Here is a 20524-nt window from a genome sequence, read left to right on the forward strand (position 1 = left end):
TCACCACGGGAAGAGGATTTGGAGACGTGGGATATTGTGGTGGGACACTGCTTTCTTTTCCACCGTGTAAGAGAAAAACTACCAAGGGAGCAGACAGATACGCACTCCATTAGAGTAGCCGCCGGAGCCTGACTTTTTGACCAGAGAGTTCATCATTTAGGGTAAGTGTTAAAGGTAGCGCTTTTGCTTCAGGAAGAATGATGTGTCCTGTGTGATTCAGGGAGACAAAGTCCCTGTCCACATTTCGAACCCATTTTTCACGCATGCTAACCCCACACTGTAGAGGGCTGTGCGAGTTGCTGTCACTCACTGGGCTCCAGGAGGGTCCTGGAAGGGATGGCCTGAGCGTGTCCGTGTGTCCGGCCAAGGTGTACAGGCCTGCCTGATTGCCCCCGGGGGCTCGGGAGCTCGGCGTTAACCACACCCAAACATGTTTACCTCCACGGCCGAGCTGTTTGAGGAAGGAAACTACTAACGGGCAAGGCGAGAAAGAGCGCCGGGAGCCCACAACCGCAGCGGAAACAACATCCCAGGGGGCGGCAGGAGCTCGCTGAACCGCGGACGGCAGCCCCTCCCTCCCCCAGCCCCGAGGCCGAGCGGGAGCTCGCTGCGGACAGGCCCAGCCGCCGCCCGGCCCTCAGCGAAGCCCCCTCCGCTCCCCGACCGCTGGGAGGCGTAGCGACGCCCCACGCGCCCCGCGCCGGGGGTCGAGGGACCGTGTTTAGGGGGCGCGGCCAGAGGTGGGGGCTCGGGAGCCGCAGGGTCGACGCGCGGGCGGACGTCGGACCCGGGAGGGGAGAGAGCGCGGGGGCTCGCGCAGGCCGAGGCGCCCAGGTCGGAGGGAGCAGCACCGAGTGGCGCTCCCGACGCGTGAGGGTGGGAGTGAAAGCGGGAGAGCACCGGCGCACGGAGGCTACGGGGCCCGGGACCGTGTGACGGGCGGGAGGGATCCGCGGACAGGGCGGGTGCAAGGAAGTCCCCGGTGAGCGTTCGCACACACGCTCAGCCCTCAGCCTCCTGACGCGGGCTGGCACACAGACCGCGGGGCTGGGGGCTGGGGGCGGGGGGGTGACGGGACGTGACCGGCGCGTCCGGCGCGTGCCCCTGGGTGGGACTCGGATCCGGGCCTCGTCGGCGCGGACTGGAGCGGAGACTGGAGCCCGCAAGGCAGGAGGGCGTCGCGTCAACAGTCCCGGCGGCGGGGCGGGGGCGCGTGCGCGTGCGCGGCTCGCGCGGCGGGAGAAGCGGGGGGAGCGGGCGTGGGGTGGCAGGAGCGCGCGTGCGCGCGGCCAGGCAGCCTGGGCGGCGGGTCCTGCTTGTGACGGACGGCGGCGTCCGGTCCTGCCCGTGACGGCGGAGGCGGCCGATCCTGCCAGTAACAGCTGCGGCGGCTGCTCGAGACACCTGCGGCGGCGCCGGCGGCGACCCCGCGGCGGCCGCTGAGATGTTGCCCCTGGTGGTGCTGCTGCTGGGCTCGGCGAGCTGCGGTGAGTGGCCCCTCTCCCCGGGCTCGGAGGCTCGTGTTTCGCCGCCCCCGAGGCGCCCCCGCGGGTGTGTGGGCTGTGCCCCGGCTGGCCCGGCGGCGCTCTGGAGAGGGTCGTCAGAGCGCGGGACGCGCGGGCCCTGCTCGCTCCGGGTGCGAACGTAGGAGGGCCCGAGGGTAATCCTGCGCCCCCTTCCTTCCTTTCCCTCCTCTTCCTCTTCCCCCAGGGTGAGAGCGGGGTTTATCTCCTTCCCCCGTACTCCACCTCCAGATGCACACCGAGGAAGGTTCTGAGCCGTGCATCTCACGCAGAAATTAACTGTAGAGAGAAAGGGCGCGATCAGAGGCGAGGGTTGGCAACTGTTAGGGGCCCCCCTCTTTTGCACCCCTCTTCCTCCTCGGTGCTCAAACGCATTTGGGGATGAAGGAGGGAGAGTGGGAGGGCCCGGGCCTCTTGCGATAGAAGTGCGCATTTTGGAGAAGTCTGCAAGACGGGATTTCTCCTGTTTGCCCTCCTACATGAATATAGAGTTAAAGAAACGTAAAGGAACAATTAAGTTGCATTTCCAACCAAGCATTTAATCAGAAGAATCTTCTGGCCGCCTTTTTTTTTTTTTTTTTTTAAACCCTAGAAATAAGCTACCTGGAAACTCAACAACCCCCCACGCCCTATCAACCACTTTAATACAGTCCAAATTGTACGTTCAAATTTTTCCACTTTATTTGGGTGAACCGTTTTAATAGTAATCCAGATTTCGCTTGAAATATGAAGACTATACCCTCCAGTCAAAACGTATTTGCAACAGCGTGGGATTTGGTGTCTTTCAATACCAAAGGCGGTTGCCCCCCCCCATTTGGCATCCTTTACCCCCCCCCCCCCCCCCCGCGCGCAATGTGTGCTTCGTCTGTAAAAAGTAAGGAATAGGAATTTTCGTGGTTCTACAGTGCTTGTCGTGCTTTACATCTATACAGCCTTATGTGAACTTTTTGTAAGATTCAGTATTGAATTTGAGTAGCAGACGCAATTGTTACATTTAATTCTAGAATGCTAAATTAATTGGATTTTAAACTGATTATTAGCCTCACTGTGCCATTTATAAACGCTTGTAATTTCAAGCCATTTCCATTATGCCCTTAAATCTTTGCTTACCACTTTCTCCAATCTCTGAAACATCCTGGGTTGTTGGAGTTGTTGATGATATCTTTATTATAAAGAGGTGATCATTAGATAAGGTACTATTTCTTGTCATCATCATTAATGGCTTATTGCCATTACTATTACTATAGCGAAAATATTGCTTTCGGAAACCTGTTGTATGATCAGAAAGTCTACGTATTGGACCAAATTACAAATTTGTAATAAAAGATCACAAATTCAGGCTGCTGGCATCAAAGCTAGTCTGAAGAATAAAAAATGTAAATCATATATTAAAAAACAGTGGTCCTGTTTTCAAGCAGATGGGAAAGAACTGCTATAATGGTACTTTTGGGGCTAGGCCTTGTTTAATAATAGTTAAGTCACATATAATTACCACTCATTTACATGCAGTATTAATGTGCTCAATTCCCTACATGGTCACAGAATTCACAATTTATAGTATTTCATTGTACTTAATAATAACCTGAAAAAAAGCACAATAGAAGCATTATACATTTGAGTTCTGTGAAGTGTTGACTATAAAACAGAAAGTGATAGCATTTGTTATAAGATACAGTGGATTTTGTGTGTTTAATATGTAGTTTTTAAAAAGGCAGGTATGAAAATACCATAACCGTCTCAGAACACAAGTCCTTATCAACCAGGGTATTTGAGAGACTGAATTTAGAATTCAAAATGAGTAAAACAGTCACAGATGTGTGTTTATTTGTCCTGAAGTTTGATTTTGCTTTCAGTTTCATTTATAGATGATTGGTAATCAAAGGCATTTTTTGGAAGCCACTCAGTTTCAGTTGACCTTTGAGGCAAAAGAAGTTACCTGAAATGCTCCTTCCGTCTACTTACAGGCAAACTGCAACCCCCCCTATTGGTTTATAAGCTGCAGAATGAATTACTACGTACCTTTCCTCTCCCATCCCCTATAAGTCCAATTATACTTTGTTTAAAAGCACATTGGTAGTTTCAGTAGTTTTTAGTAACTGGCAAATAAAACTTGACTTAAATAATGATGGTGACATGGACTGTTTTTTCACTGGCTGAATAATTTTTCTTTGTTCGAAGTGAGTTTTTAAAATCGAGAGTACACATAATTAGAAAATAGTTTTATTATATAAGTCTGGCCGTGATTTGTCTTGCTTAAAGAAAATGTTTTCTTTCCTCTTAAGGAATATATTACTCTTAAACAAGAGTTGCCATTTTAAGGAAGTGAATGCCTATTTAAAAGTATTTATTTATGGGGCCACCCCAGCAGTCTAGAGGCAGTGTGTTAAAGCATTACACTAAATGCCTACCATTAGGACACTTGCTCATGCTGTCATCTGTATTTTGGCAGATGTTTTATCTTTGCCACTGAGTTGTTAATGGAGATTTGAAAGGCCAGGTTCTAAAGAAGAAAAATAGGTGTTTTTCCTAAGTTTGATAAATATTCAAGTCCTCAGTAATCACTCTTATTATTAAACCAGTTTGCATTTCCTAATGTGCATTCACCTATAGCCAAATAAGCATTGCTTTTAATACTCTAATGTTCTTTTTGTGATACAGTTTTCATATAATCATTTTAGCCATCTTTAAGGTTTTTGCTGTTAGCCTTTGTATAAAAAAGATATAAATTTTATATAAAAAAAGAAGAAAAAATCTCCATATTTTGACACCTTGTGTCTCAGCCTGATATACAATGTACTCTTTCTTGCATTGTCATAAAGTAACTTTTACATTGTGTCCTAGTGCAGATAGTTCTTCCATGATAAAAGAACAAGAATAATAGTGTAGGATCAATTTTGTTAAACTTGCTGTAGTACTAAAGTAAAAAAAATTGGAGCACCTAAGAAATTTGATCTTGATATTCCTAGACTGAGGCAAGAGAACCCGGATTTTTCTCCTTCGTAGTTACAGAGTTGAAACAGAAATTATAGTTATACCCTCCTCTGAATATTGCATTTGTTATCTATGGGACAGTTAGGTAAGACTCGGAATCTGATTAGCCCCAGGTTTTGAGATACAAATTAAGAGAATAAATGTGCATATTTGAATACATGTCACTCTTAGGGGGTTAAAGGCAAGGCAAGGCATTTGGCAAGTGCGGGGTCTGTCGAAACTCCTTTTTCCTTTGCAAACTAGTATGAGCCCATGCTATGTTCTAAGCAGTGTGCAAGGCCCTCCTGGGCATAACAGATAAAATTTCAGACCATATGCCTGTCAGTAACTTAAAATGTAGTTTACAAAGCGTAAGGATTTTTGTTTGTTTGTTTTTATCTCTTGGTGACATCTAGTATATTTTAAATGCATGGAGGCCCATAATTCCGGATGTTACTGACTTGAAACTGCTGTCTCCCCTGTAATTCTAGGTTTATCACTTCTGTTCTTATAAGACCACTTTAAATCTAGTAGGGAATTTGAGTCAGAACTAAACACCTTGTGGACATGCCTGCTTTACCCTAGACCTTATTTGGTCTTTATTGAGGAGAGAGTTGTCTGAATCTCCCTTTTTGACCCTCATTGTAACCCGATTCAGTTTAAGACTCTAGTTCTTCATAACAGGGGCTTAATCTGATGGCAAAAAGTGGTAGGATTCTCTTTCAGCAGGTATCTTTGTTCATGAGCTTTGCTTCATTTACCTCAGTGACTGTTGGCCTTCTTCCCCATTCCTGAACATCCATTTCAAGCAGCTAATTAACTTCCTACTCTACTGCAAAAAATAGTGATGTGTGGTGTGGACTCTCTCAGCTTCCCTCCCACCATTACTAAACTTATCTATAATTTCTTAAGCAACCTTCTCATTCTCTTTCCTCCCTCAGTTTCAGAAGTGTACCTATTCACCTTTCCAAGGAAAGGTTCACCTGTCTACAGCTCTTTCACTTTCACCATTTTGGAGACCTGCCCAACTCAGCTTAATTCTTCATTCTTTCATCATAGATCTTTCCCTCTCCATGGGCTTCTTTACTTTAGCTTGCATGCATGCTCAAGTTTTACCCCATATTACAAAACAAACTAGAAGAACCAAAAAACTTTGCCCTGGTGCCTACACTTTAGCTGCTGCCTTCTCCTCTGCTTTCTTACACTGCAAAATTAATTGAAAGAGAATGCCTCTTCATTCTTCCCTCCTATTCACTTCCCAAATGCAATCTGACTTTTGATCCCACCAGTCTATTGACATTGTTGTAGGTAAAAAAAAGATAATGATGTAGTTTTCAATCTAGAGGCTGTTTTTACTCATACTATTTAACATCTGTTTTGTCCACATGAAGACCCTTCTTTGATATCCACAGTGGTATTTTTTGCTGCTCTCACTTCTTTTTCTCACTTCCGTGGTTTATTCTTCTTTAACTGTTTTCCTATAAATATTGGTGCTCCTCAACATTTTATCTCTGGTTCCTGCTGTGTTTGCTTTGTAGGGACTCTCTTTGCAATCTTGTTTATGCTCACAGTTTCACCTACCAGCTGTGATCTTGGTGATGCCCAAGTCTTCATAGCTCTGACCTTTCTTCTTAAATTCAGATCCGTGTGTCCTAGGGTCTAGGACATCCTTATTTCATCTTACCACAGGTAGTTTAATACTCAGCCTATTAAATATTGAAAGATTATTCCCCTGTAGATCTCCAAAAATCTCTTTTCTCTATAAAATCCACAATCTAACCAGTTACTCATACTTTAATAAACAACTTTAATTCTTTCCTCCTCTTCTCCCTTACTTCCCACATCCAACTTATGTTGATGTTCTTTGTTTTTTACTATAGTATTTTGGCCTTCTCTCCAGGTGTCAATTACCTGGACTATTACAGTGATCTCTTGATGGGTCTCCCTTTCCCATCTCCCTTCATGCCCTTAGTTCACCCTTCATGCTGCTGGGTTTTTTATTTGTTTTCTTAAATGCAAGTAAATCCACATGTTTTGCTCTTGCTTATATTATCAAGTCCCAGTTCTTCCGAATGGCATTCAGGGAAGCCTTTACAGTATTTCTTAACCATCCCTTTTTCCTAAAGTTCACTTGAAGAATCTTCTGCTTCCAGTTACTCACTTTTTCTCATTCCTTTGCACATGTTATGTACTCTGCCTAGAAAGCCTTTCCTTTCCTATATAATTCCTACTCATCCTTCAAGACTTAGTTTAAACGTCATCCTCTAGGAAGATCATTCTTAAACACATTCATGTAATTTTTAAGAAACTCATCCATGCAATCTGCAACTGACGTGATCAAGATTTTCTACTAAATTATGTAACTTCTCCATTCTATAATCAGGTCTATTGAAGTGAGAAGTAGTGGAGGATTTTCTTGGCATATGGAAGAAGAGTGAATCCTCTCTGATACAATTTTCCTTTCTTGGTATTCATACTTTAAATGTTCTACATTTATAAGGAATGTACTGGTTTGTGCTTGCTAGACCCTGGATCCAGAGGATGCCAAATGAAGACATTATCCTTGTTTCTCTACCTTTTGAGCCTAATGGTGAAATCAGTTAAGTAAAATAGTAATTTCAAGATTCAGTAGTAGGTGCAGTGACAACACTTGAACAGGGGACAATAAGAGCAATAAGGAGGGAATGAATATAATTGAGCAGTGGTAGGGAAGAGGAATAGGATTGAACATCTCCCTTGGGTTCTAGCAGGAAGAACCAAAGTTAGCAAACTGTAGCTGCCATTTATTGAACATTTCCTATATATGTGAAAATACTGCAATAAGAAGTTAATATTTATTATCTCATTAAGTCTTCAAAGAGTCTCTATGAGGTATACACTACTTCAGTTCACATTTTGTGGATGAGGAAACTGAGCTACAGAGGTTAAATAACTTGCCAGTGGTTATACAAGGAGAAAGTGCAAGTCTTGAGCCAGGTCTGATTCCACAGTGTGTGCTCTTACCTGGACACTGCACGAACAAGTGTTTGCCAGCATGTCCAAAGGCATGGATGGAGATGAAGGGCATTTACATATTCATAGAATTGCAGGAAGTCATTATGATGGGAGCTTAGTTTGGAAAAGAAGGAATACAGGAGGTGGGGCTGGACAGGATCTTGAAGGACCTAGTTTGTATTCCATGCTAATGCACTTAGAATTTAGCTTGAAACAGGGAGAGGGGTGTTGATAAAAGTATATTAGGCAGAAGAGTTCACATTTGCATTTAGAACAGTTATTTTGAGAACTGTGGAAAATACATTGGGACTGAGATGGGAAAACATTGAGACTGGAGGTAGGGAGCTAGTTAAGAGGTTATGGCAATATCTCAAAAGAGAGATGATAAATGTCTAATACATACAGCAGACATTGAATTGAGGAATCATTAAATAGGTTGGGCCTACTACAAATTGTTTATAACTAAGGAGAGGGAGGAATCTACCATAATTCTTATTAGGTCCAAGTCTGGTTGACTGATAGATAATAGAACATACTTTGGATGGTGAGGTTTTGGGAGGAGGCTAGGAAGAGGGTAAATAGGTTTTTGGACATGTTGACTTTGAATTAACTGTAGTACATCCAAGTGGAAGTACACAGCAGACAGTTGACTTTCCAGGTCTGCAGTTAAGGAGAAAGTGGGGCCTGGTTAAACAAAAAGTGTGTAGGTAGTTTAACTGTGGAGTAAGAGAGAAAGCTAGGCATCGGGGGTTGGGAAGAGGGCACTGCTGTCTGTATATGGAGTTTTGAGGAACACTAATATTTATTGTGAGTCAAGGACTAGATTTCAATGAAGAAGAAAGCTGTTATGGGGTGGACAAAGCAGTAAGAGGAAATTCAGAATCAAGAGCTATCGGAGGCCAAGAGATAAGAGCAAGAAAGGAACTGCCTATTGGCCCAGGAGCTATAGAATATTCGAGATAGAGAGTAAACCGTGCACTTTCAGTTTCTCACAAGGGATTATTGGCAGCTTTGGAAAGAACTGTTACAGTGAGGAAGAGGTAAAGGCCATGTGGCAGAGACTTAAGAAGTGAATAGGAGGTGAAGAAATGCATTTAGATGATTGTTTTAGGATGCTTGGGAAGAGATAGACAAGTACTAGTAATTTTTTAAAAGTTGACTAATATTTAAGTATTTTTTATATGTTAAAAAATAACCTGTGAATGGCATGGGGGATGTTAAGCTAATAATCAACTAGGGAAAGTCCTTGGGGTGACTAGTGGGTGTGGAGGCAGAAATGTAAACTAATGGATGAACGAATACAATTGTGAAGAGGAGGAAGGTGAGGAGGGTGTGGATAGTTGGGGTTGCAGTTAAATATATAGGTAGGAAGTATTGGAAGCTTCTGGTTTCTCATTTAAAGGGCTCAAGAAATACGGCTTCTTTGGAGAGTATAGGATAAGCTTTTGCAAAAGGGGAGTGATTTAAGGGTTACAAAGGAGAGAGAGAGGTTTTGCATGGAACATATACAAAGATAAATGATTGAAGGCCCAGATGGGTGGGAGCTATGACAGTCTCCTGTTGTTCCCCTAGTAGCAATGCAAATTTCCTTAGAATTCTGTAAGACTGATTACTCTCCTGCCCATCTATAGCACTTTGTTCATACGGAAGGATAGCACTTGGGATTTCCTGTTACAAAAAGTATGTATCATAGTTCGAAATGAGAATTGAAAGCTTCCAAAAGATAATTGCCGCTCTTTTCCGTCATTGTATCCCCTCATCCTATCACAATGTTTCAGATCAGGTAATTCTCAATAAAGATTTTTTGCATTTGTACGTTTTCAGAGCTAGACTTGTGTGCTGTGACTACAGTGTATTGAGCCTTCTCTGCAACATATAATAGCTGTTTTCAGTTCTATGGTCGGAGATGGTTTCAGTTGGTGGTCTGTATTTACAGAGGTTGTGAAGTCCAGTATTTTTGGCAGTTTATATAAAATAATTTCCCCATTTCATTTGTAAATTTATCTGTAGCTCTTGCATCACTGATGATTAGTTATATTTATCTATTCCTATCTGATTTAGACTGCTAGAGGCTTATCTTGATTATTCAGAGTTTCCTTATTCATGTTAATTATCTATGTGCTTTTATTTGCTCTCTATATTTTAAATCTTTTTTTTTTTCACTTTGATGTTTCATCAGAAAGCATTAGGCAGAAGATAGAAAACCCAAATCAGATAATTTCACTGTTTAATAGTTTTTTTTTTTTAAATAAATGTTTATAGAGGATGAAGCTGGCATTAACAGCTGGTGGAGTGGCATTTTTGGACTACCCTTATTTATTAATTAGCACAAGGGCTATTCAAGTTATGGCTTATCTAGGTCAGTTTTACTTTGAGTTTTATTGATAGTATTTAGTCTACTTAAATTGCTTCAGCTATAAGATTGTTCTATTGCAACAAAAAATGCAGTGCAATTAGTGCTTTCTGATTTTTTAGAAAATTCATTCTCTAAATGTAAGATGAAACTCCAGTTTTCACCAACCCCTTCTTACTTAGAGCCTTCTAAAAAAGTTTGCTAAGAAAACTGAGCTCTTCACTTGTATCTCTTTTATTAAAGGGTAATTTTTAGAAATAATTTTTAAAATCTTGACTCAAACAAATACAAAATGACCATGTATCAAAGGTTTTATTTCACGTGTTAATTAACAAGTAAACCAGCAAGATGATAAAACCATCTCAGTTTTAAAAGAAAATTGAGAGAACAGACATATTTATAGGCAATCAGGAATGGTGAAGTGAATTTTCAAATAGATGCAGTATTATCCTCAGGGCAATAAAACGTGATTTTTTTGAAATCTCTTCTTCCACCAGGGAGAAGTGAATTGCAGAACAAAGTTTATTTGTATCTCTATGGACATGAATCATTTGCATTGCCATCAGTTTTGCCAAAATTATAAAATAGCTCAGACAGATAAACACAGTAAAAGGCATAGGGCCTTACAGAATGAGATCGTCCCAAGGAATTTGTCACACAATTTCCAGTACTCCATTGAAAGGGCACTCAGGAATCTTTCTGTCCATTTCAAAACCTTTCACTATATTTACTAACTCTTTTCTTTCTGATTCCAGCATCGTACTTTTTTCTTTCCTTTTTTAAAAAAAGATTTATTCATGGGCGCCCAGGTGGCTCAGTCATTAAGTATCTGCCTCAGCTCAGGTCAGGATCCCAGGGTCCTGGGGTTGAGCCCTGCATAGGGCTCTCTGCTCAGCAGGAAGTCTGCTTCACTGTCTCCCTCTTCCCCTGCTGCTGCTCATGTGCACTCGCGCACGTGCTCTGTCTCTTTTACTCAAATAAATAAATAAAATCTTTTTTTTTTAAAAAGGATTTATTTACTTAAGAGAGAGGTGGGGGGGGGAACAGAAGGAGAGAGAGAATCTCAAGCACACTCCGTGCTCGGTGTGGAGACCGCCATGGTGCTCGATCCCACAACTCTGAGCTCATGACCTGAGCCAAGACCAAGAGTTAGGACACTCAACTGACTGGGCCACCCAGGCACCCGACTTCTCTCCTTTTCAAACACTATAGTTCCTCCCCTCTCCACCCCCAGCGCTTCTTGCTCAGGGATGACAACTCACAGGCCCAAGGCTTTGAAGAAATAACACAGTTTGGACCTGCCAATCAGAGGAGGTCCAGATCATTACATTAAAATGCTGTATCACCTAACTTGTATAGTATTGCCCCTCATGTTCATAGCATGGTATTGTTAGAGAGCCCTTGCCCAGGTCTTTTCTCCTTTGATGCTTACCACAATTCTACGAAGTAGCCCACTGTTCGTTTTTGATCCTCTTACAGAGAGTAAACCAAGGCATAGAAAAGTTAAATGAACTGCTTAATTTGTACTCAGGCTTTCTGAACATTGTCCACTTCATATTCCACTCTGCATCCTAGCATTCAACACACTGGGAAGTTACTGAATAATAATTATGTTCCTAGGACAATAATATCTGATACTCCTGATTTTTATTACCATTTTACAAATGTAGAAAGAAGAAATCTTAAGAATGAACTACGGAAGTTGATGTTTTATTTGCATTTGTTAGTGCTTTGTTTTTTGAGGGAGAAGCCTGCTAATTACTAAGGTAAAAGGGTTGTTAAATGGCTGAACATTAAGGAAAACAGCTATAATTTTTCCGATATTCTCATACATGTTAGATGAAAGGTAAGTGATTGTGTCTCCTTTTCCAATCCCTCTTTTGTAAGGCAATGATAGTTTATTCTCCGGAGAAGAACTGATAGAATACAGTAGTCCACATGATCTGTAGGGAATATGTTCCAAGACTGCCAGTGAATGCCTAAAGCCACAGATAGTACCAATACTACATATTTTTTTTCTGTATGTATCTATGATTAAATTTAATTTATAAATTAGGTACAGTAAGAGATTGACATTAATAACTAATAATAAAACAACAGTTATAACAATGTGCTATAATAAAATTTATGTGAATATAGTCTCTCGCTCTCTTTTTCAAAATATCTTATTGTACTATACTCACCCTTCTTCTTACGAAGTTGTGAGATGATAAAATGCCTACTTGATGAGATGAAGGCTGTAGGCAATGTGATGTGACCTAGAGTTAGGGTACTATAGATTGTCTGACCATGTGTTAGAAGGAAGATAATCTGCTTCTAGACTGTGGTTGACCAATAGTAACAGAAACCAAAGAAAGCATAGCCATGGATAAGTGGATAAGAGAAGACTAGTATATTTATTATTAGCAGTATCTGCTCTCTCTTGGTATTAACTTGTTTCTTAGCCTTTTTTTTTTTTAAGTGGTTTATGGTTCCTAGGAGGAAAGAATACCTGTAATATGTATTTGGAAATTGTTTTCCATGGTTTCAGTGAAATATAGGGGTAGGAAAATGCTTTTATGTTGCATATAATACTTCCTAATACTTACATACAAAATGACTATTGCTGTCTGTATTTTGCAATGGGAAAGTAGCCACAGAGAATGTTTTTCTCCTTAGCATTCTGACTTTCCATCCTCGTGGAGAGATGTGATGTGATTCATTTGGCTTACTTTTTTGTATTAAAGTATAGTAGACCCCATCATCTTTTTTGGAAATGCAAGACAAGCATAGAAATAAACTTCCTCTCAGTTTAGCAAGTTCTATTTGGAGGAAGTATATACCAAATATAATACTTAGTTTGATTTTCTGTTAAAAATTTTTCATGGTTCGGACAGTATTTTTCTATATATATCAGTAGGCGGTAATGATTACTTCAAAGCTTCCAAAGCTAGATACTACACCTGCATGTTCCAACAGGGTTGCTGAATTTATTCCCAAGATATATGGTAATGTATACTTTGTATTACTGAGATTGAGTAAGGAAAAGTTACAATGTTGTCTGCCAGCTGTGCACATTAATATTAAAATAATTTGGATTTTTTTCACCTTGCCTGTCTTCTCTGTAGTTGCACTGTTTGCTTAAATGAACAAGTGAAACATTGCTCTTTATCTTAAGGATTTGTAACAACTTGTATAGAATTCTATAATGAAATGAAACAATTTTCTTTTTCTTTTTCAGGTTCAGCTCAGCTAATATTTAACATAACCAAATCTGTAGAATACACTGCTTGCAACGAAAGTGTTATCATCCCATGCTTTGTTAATAACGTGGAGGCAACAAACATTAATGAGATGTATGTAAAGTGGAAATTAAAAGGAAAAGACATTTTCACCTTTAATGGAGCTCTACAGAAGACCACTCATGGTGATAAGTTTAAGAGTACAAAAATCATACCACAAAAATTACTAACTGGCATTGCATCTTTGGAGATGGATAAGGAAGAAGCTGTTGTAGGAAACTATACTTGTGAAGTAACTGAATTAAGCAGAGAAGGCGAAACCATCATAGAACTAAAATACCGAATTGGTAAGATTTCTACAAAAGCTTTCCATTTATTTGTCTTGTAGCATCCTGGTCCTGTTAGAAAGGGGTAAATGGGCCTAGATACTCCTTTGAATCAAAAAGTTGGCTATTAATAATAAATGCTGATATAATGTTTAATAGCTTTAAGTTCATGTGTTTTGTATTATTTCCTTTTCTACTTTTCAGAGTGAACCTCCTTTGTGGTTGGTTAATTTTATATTGTGTGGTTCTCAAACTTTTGGTCCAAGGACTCTTCTGTTGGGGTGCAGTCCTGAGGTCATCTACTCTGCATTTCTGTTTACTGCCATCAAGAGTACTTTATTGCATGTGATTAATTTTCCAGTCTCTTTGCAACTGTTTGGTCTTTTTTTTTTTTTTTAACCTTACACTTTGATCAGAGGTTGACAAGTCTCAGCTATGTCCCGTTTGCAGAGAATAGGTTAGAAGGAGAATCAGGAGATTAAAAAATCAGGTTATCATGGATGAGTCCTTGAGGTTTCCTATGCTTAGCTTTGCTTTGGTGTTTTTTCACTGGCCAAGATTTAGAAGAACTAGAGATCCAATTCAGTGTATTTGAATTCAGCCTTGATTATAGCACCATGATTCTGCTCTTTCTTCACAAACGTGGTTTGGTGAGTTGTATAAAGCAGTCATTAGCTGAAGTAAACAGCCTGCTTTCTTTTCTATTCTTTCTAGTGCCAGTTGATTTCTTCAACTACATACAAGTGCATTATGACTTTCTGTTTTGAAATATCTGTTTACAATCACTAGACATATGACTGATTTTAGGATTAGACCATACTTTGAGAACCTCTGCTTTAGATGGAACCAGAATAATTCAATTGGATCAGCTCTTTGCCTTCTATTCTTCTAGTGTTCATGGTTATAAAATGCCTGTTACCAGATTGAGAGTGGGCTGTTTAATTTGATGGAATATTTTGACATGGTTTAGGATTAGGAATCAGAAAGTGAATTCTGTACCCTATTCTGTAACTTAATTATTTGCCTATGTGATCTTGAGAAGTTTATTATCTGGGTTCAGGTTACCTATTTCTGGGGTAGGGATGAAAATCTATCCCTGCTTTTTTGTGTCCTGCAGTGTAACCAGCATCAACTAAGATCTCTTGTGTGTAAGTTCTACGTCAGCCATGGTGCTTTGCAAATGTTGGTTGTGTTCCTCGGATGTTTATTTTATGAAGTGAGATAGCAAGTTGCTGAACCTGGCCTGGGGTATTGGGAGAGGGATTTCTGTACAGTGAGAAATGGGTAGGAGGTAGCTTAGAGCAGGTTGGCAGAATTTGGAAAACATTTCTGCTAGAAAATCTCTTACACTGTAACTTTTATTTTATATTTATTTGGACTAAGGAGCTTTTTAAAAAAATGCGAACCTTTCAGCAGGGTCTAATTATTCAAACACAGTGTCTGGAATTATATAATCTGATACCTAGCTGAAATTTTTCTGAAGGAATGTATACTTCTGTGGGAATGAAGAAGTAAGACCAGGGAGAAGCAGTGATTTTGGAGTGCAGTGTCAGTCATTGAGAGGCAAACCTTTAAGCTCTAGATATGAAATTTGAAAGACTTGATGCTGGAATGAAGATGGTTGGGGAAGAAGTACCAATATCTGAGATGAAGACAAAGTTTATAATTTTATAAAAGTGTGATTATTTTATCTTTTTTTATTTTCAAAGTACCCTGTTAAAAAATGAGTTGTACTTACCTTTCGGGACATTAAAAAGAGAAGATACTGTTTTGTTGCAGATAATGTAGAAAACTCTACCGGAGGTCTCAGACATTTGACTTTGCACTCAGTTTTATTTTTTGGAGTAATTAAAGGTTCATAGGAAATTACAAAGATAGAACAGAAGGGTGCTGTCTACACTTTGCCCAGTTTCTGCCAGTGATTACTTCTTGTGTAACTATAGTAAAATATCAAAACCAGCAGGTTCACAGTGGTACAATGTGTGTATGTTTGTCATTTTATCACATGTGTATGTTTAAATAACCATCAATACAATCAAGATTCATAACTACTGCTGCATTGACACAAAGATCTCCCTCAAGCAGCCTCTTCATAGTCACCTCCCTGCCCCCTCCCCAACTACCACCACCCTGGCAAGCATTATCATGGTCTCTGTGGCTGTGATTTTGTCATTGTAAGTGGAATCATACAGTATTTTGAGACTGGCTTTTTTCAGTCAGCACAATGCCCTTGAGAACTATACAAGTTGTGTATATCAGTAGTTCGTTCTCTCTCTCTCTCTCTGTGTGTGTGTGTGTGTGTGTGTGTGTGTGTGTGTGTTTGTCTCTGTCTCTCTTTTGGCTAAGTAGTAGTAGTCTATGCTATGGGTATATCACAGCTTGTTTAACCATTCACCTATTGTAGGACATTTTGGTTGTTCCCAGCTTTTGGCTATTACAAATGAAGCTGCTGTGAACAATCATGTACAGGTTTCTGTGTGGACATAGTCTTCTTCATTTCTCTGGATAAATGCCCAGAAGTACAATTACTGGGTTATACGTAAGTATACGCTAGGTTTTTAAAGAAACTGCCAACTGTTTTCCAGAATGATTTTTTCATTTTACATTCTTATCAGCAGCATATGAGCAATCTAGTTTCCCCGCATCCTTGCCAGCATCTGGTGGTGTCTCTGTTTCATACCCATTTTTGACTGGAGAAAGAAAGAAACCTCCTCTGCTCAAAAATGTTAATTGGGGGCAGGACTCTTACTGTGGAATACAAAGTTCCTGTAGTAGAGATACTTACCCATCATGTGGACTTTGGGGATTTAGGCAGTAGAAAACAATTTTACTATGTTGTGCTTTTTTTGCAAATGTAGGCATAAAGGAGGAATAGAAATTACTTAATAGAGAATTCTATTTAGTGGAATGTGGGTAATGGTGACCATTGTGTTCTTTTTTTTTTGAGGGCTAGGACGGAATATGTAGATGTATTGTATATGAATTAGAGTTGTATATGCCTGTGGTGTCTGTATATAGTATCATACCATGGAAGGAGCACAGGACTTGAATTTAGAAAGCTTTTTCTATACTTCACCATTTTCTAGTTTAAGATAACTTGTTTGAGAAACTCAACCTATGTGGTCCTCAGTTTTATCTGTAAAATGGGGATACTATCTTAATGACAGAATTGTTTGACGTGTGTATAAGTTAGTATCTCTCTCTCTCTTTTTTTTTTTTTTTTTAAGATTTATTTATTTATTTGACAGAGAGAGATCACAAGTAGGCGGAGAGGCAGGCAGAAAGAGAGGAAGGGAAGCGGGCTCCTTGCTAAGCAGAGAGCCCGATGTGGGGCTCGATCCCAGGACCCTGAGATCATGACCTGAGCTGAAGGCAGAGGCTTTAACCCACTGAGCCACCCAGGCACCCCAAGTTAGTATCGCTTAAAAAGATTTACTGAGTACCTACCATGTGCCAGGCACTGTGCTAGACATTACGGATCCGACAATGACTAAGACATGATCTCTACTTTCTAGAAAATGAAAGCAGTATAAATAAGAACAGTAAAATAACAATATTTGAGCACATAGCAAATAATTAATATATATTGTATCCTATGATCTTCTCAAGAACTCTAGCAGATAGACATAGGTCTTACCATTTAACAGATGAGAAAACAAGTGAGATTTAAACTATTTGTTAAAAGATTTCACCTAGATCTGTCTGTCTTCAAAACCCAAGATTTTTACCACCATGCTATATGGTTTCTTTGAAAATAACCAAGTACTAAATATAAATAGTAGCTACAAAATTTGTTATTAATATCTATATTGATATTAATATCTATATTGATATTAATAATACAAACACTGGGAGGCTTAAAATTTTACATTTCTGCAAGTAAGTTATTAAGATTTTTTTTTAAAAAAAGGTTATTTCAAATTCAGTAGAGTTGCCATTTCTGTCATTGTCAACAGGATATACATTATGCTTATGATGTTGGCATGAGGGTATTGGAAGATCTTGCAATAGGTGTCTAGTGCTGTATAACAAATAACAAATGTAGTGGCTTAAACCAGCTTCCATTTATTAGCTCACAGTTTGTAGGGCACAGTTCTGGTCATGGTATAACTATGTTCTCCACATGAAGTTTTACAAGGCCAAAATCAAGGTGTCCACTAGGCTGTGTTCTCATATGGCGTTCAAGGTCCTGTTCCAAGCTTACATGATTGTGGTAGAATTCAGTTCCTTGTGACTGTAGGATGGAGGTCCCTGCTCCTTTGCTGCATGTCCACTTCTGGGGGCTTCTCTCAGCTCCCAGAGGTTGCCTCATTCCTTGCCACACAGCCTCTTCCATATGTAAAGGCAGCAAAGAAGATCCTTCCTCTGGTAGAACCCCTCTCATATTGAATTCATTTCCAGGAAAAGCACAAATGTAATCATTTGATTACACCAGCCTTCTCTCTCTCAAAGGCAATTGCTCCTTTGTGAAGCCAGCAGGTTGGGCACCTTAATCACATCATCAAAATCCCTTTTGGCATATGACACAACATAATCACGGGAATGAAAGCCATCATGTTCACTGTTCCATCCCTTCTTCAAGGGGGAGGGAATTACAAATGGCTGATTGCAGGGAGCAGGGGTTTGGGGAGTGCCTTTAGAATTCTGGATTATGTAAGTAGCCTAAACAAGTCAACACATCAGAAGAGTCATCACAATCCTGAAACATCAAGTAAAAATTTGGCTTGAATTTTAGTTTTATAAATTTTATTGTGATCTTCTTTTGTGGTAACTGGTGTTCGTGAAGGTTTACACATGTATGTATTTGAAGGAAAAGCACACTTACATCGATTAAAGTGATCTTTTCACTTTTTCCAGTTATATCCCGTTTTGTACACAGTGATAAAAGAAATGAAGTACTTGGTTTTTATAACACTTAGGCTGGGAAGAAGAATTCAGACACTCATTCATAGACCACACCCTCATAATATCATTTCTTTGCTTTTCCACTAATGAGTTCATCTTCCTGAGAGCCTCACTACCTGAACAGGAATTGGGAAAGAGTAATGGGCAGAGTTGTCAGCCATAGCGTGAATGGAATAACCTTGCCTTGGGTTATCTTTCTTAATCCTAAAGTGGAAAAATATCTGATATTGTTCTTAGTCCATTTTAAGCTTTTTTCTTAATGCCAAAGACATTCAAAATTGAGAAGGACCTTGGAGAAGTATCTTGTCTCTTTTCTCCCACTGAGGAACAAGAGTTAAAGTCATCTGACAGTAGTACCAAAACAAATCAATAGCTTAATGGGCATATAAGTGGTTTTATATAAAACATTGGCTTTCCCCCCCAGCATCTCATTTGGTTCTTGAATGTCCAATTCAGTGATCCTCAGACTCTCCGCCTTGACAGATTAAAAGAGAGAGAACACATTCATGTCAGTGAGAAGAGAGAAATTATGGCAGAGGTGTGCAGCCCTGATTTTGAGCTGAGAGAATGACGGAACATCCCCTCCATGAATGTGAACGTACACACGCGCGTGCGTCTATGCACACACACTCTTACTGTGGAGAACATATTAAAATCTTGGGGTGGGGGCTGAGAGGGGAGAATGTGTGAAGTTTGAATAAACCTTCTGATAAGTTTCCATTAAGAATCACTTAGACGGGCGCCTGGGTGGCTCAGTGGGTTAAGCCGCTGCCTTCGGCCCAGGTCATGATCTCAGGGTCCTGGGATCGAGTCCCACATCGGGCTCTCTGCTTGGCGGGGAGCCTGCTTCCTTCTCTCTCTCTCTGCCTGCCTCTCTGTCTACTCTGATCTCTCTCTCTGTCAAATAAATAAATCTTTAAAAAAAAAAAAAAAAAAGAATCACTTAGACGATGGTGTTCTTTGTTTTATTATCCCGCCTTCTGTATGTCACCGAAATGTCTTCTTATTTCCACAGAGAGGCTTGGAGTCCTCCAGGAGTCATTTAGTCTCTCGCTGTCTAATTCATGAATTACCTCTATCACACCCCAGGAAGTTAGCATTCAAACTTCTTACCTGAACCCTTGATATGAGGAAACTCTCACTTCCCAATGGATCTCAGTCTCTTAGTAGGCAGTTGCAGTTCTAACTTAAGTGAGGCCAGACTTTGCAGTCCTACAATTTCTTTCTCACAAGAAGGGCTATGGTATTTCCCTCCCAAGCTTCTATTTTTCCCTAAGGTTGAAATCTCCAGAGTTTCCAGCCATTGCTAATGGTTTCAGGACCCCTGTTCTAGTCACCTTCCTTTGGAACAATTTCCTGTGTGTCTTTAAGTGTTATGAGGGAAAATGTACTCGAGACTGTGTTTGTGGGTCACACCTTGCCTTCCTGCCACTACCCAATTGCTGCTACAACTTTCTGATTGATCCTCCTTCTGTAATCCATTCTGCACATTGCTGGAGAAGATTTTAAATGAATCATGGTCGTTTCTCTCCCATTTGAAGCTTTCCAAACAGTTAGCATTACTCTTAAAATAAAAATCCAAACTCTCATAACAAGCTGTTAGGAGATGATCTTGTCCCAGCAAGATTCCCATCTCCTCTTGTATCACTAAATTCTAGCCACCATTTATTTTCTTGAACTTGCTGTTCATTTGGTGTCTCTTCTTCCCTATCTTCATGTGGCTCAAATCCAGTTCCTCAAAAGTCTGATCTTCAGTTCTTCCCTCTCCTCTAGCTCATGGTCCCCCCTGCCATGTTCACTAGCAGACCTTACATGTCTAGAATACCCTATCCATGGTGTGCTTTCAGTAAATATACGTGAAATGAAAAATGAGTGATCAGACCATATTCAGACACACCTCATATTAATAGGTTTCTATCAATATATCCTGAGATTGTTTTGTTGCATAGGGAGAGAGGTCAGTGAAAGAGCATTTCATTGTCAGCTCATCTTAAACACCTACTGATTATTTTGATCCTATACTGGCTGTACTTTGAATGTAGAGCCCATAAAATTTGCTGTGGGACTGGCTGTGGCATGTGAGAGAAACCAAGGAGTTATGGATGACTCTAAGGTTTTTGGTCTGAATAATTGGGGAAGTCAGCGCTACCAAAATGGGGAAACCCAAGAGGGGAGGTTTGGTGAAGTAGGCAGAGGGGCATCAGAAGTCCATTTGGGGCATGAAAACTTCAG

The 20524-nt window shown here is 40.5% G+C and overlaps 1 protein-coding gene across 6 annotated transcripts in view; it reads left to right on the top strand.

The window, feature by feature from the left end:
• Positions 1-1301: 1301 nt before the first annotated feature.
• CD47 (CD47 molecule) overlaps positions 1302-20524 on the top strand; it is a 45564-nt gene continuing 26341 nt past the window's right edge. For 4 of the 6 annotated variants that reach the window (XR_009402563.1, XR_009402564.1, XM_059392023.1 and 1 more), the window contains exons 1-2: positions 1302-1487; positions 13061-13408. Coding sequence is in view for 4 of the 6 variants with exons in the window: in XM_059392023.1 (XP_059248006.1) it covers positions 1445-1487; positions 13061-13408 (391 nt within the window). In the remaining 2 variants the exon portion in view is untranslated. The remainder of the gene's footprint in view (positions 1488-13060; positions 13409-20524) is intronic. The other 2 variants (XM_059392025.1, XM_059392026.1) reach the window with 1 other exon arrangement.

This window comes from Mustela nigripes, chromosome 2 (genome assembly GCF_022355385.1).
Source record: "Mustela nigripes isolate SB6536 chromosome 2, MUSNIG.SB6536, whole genome shotgun sequence".
In the NCBI taxonomy this organism is placed as follows: Eukaryota; Metazoa; Chordata; class Mammalia; order Carnivora; family Mustelidae; genus Mustela; species Mustela nigripes.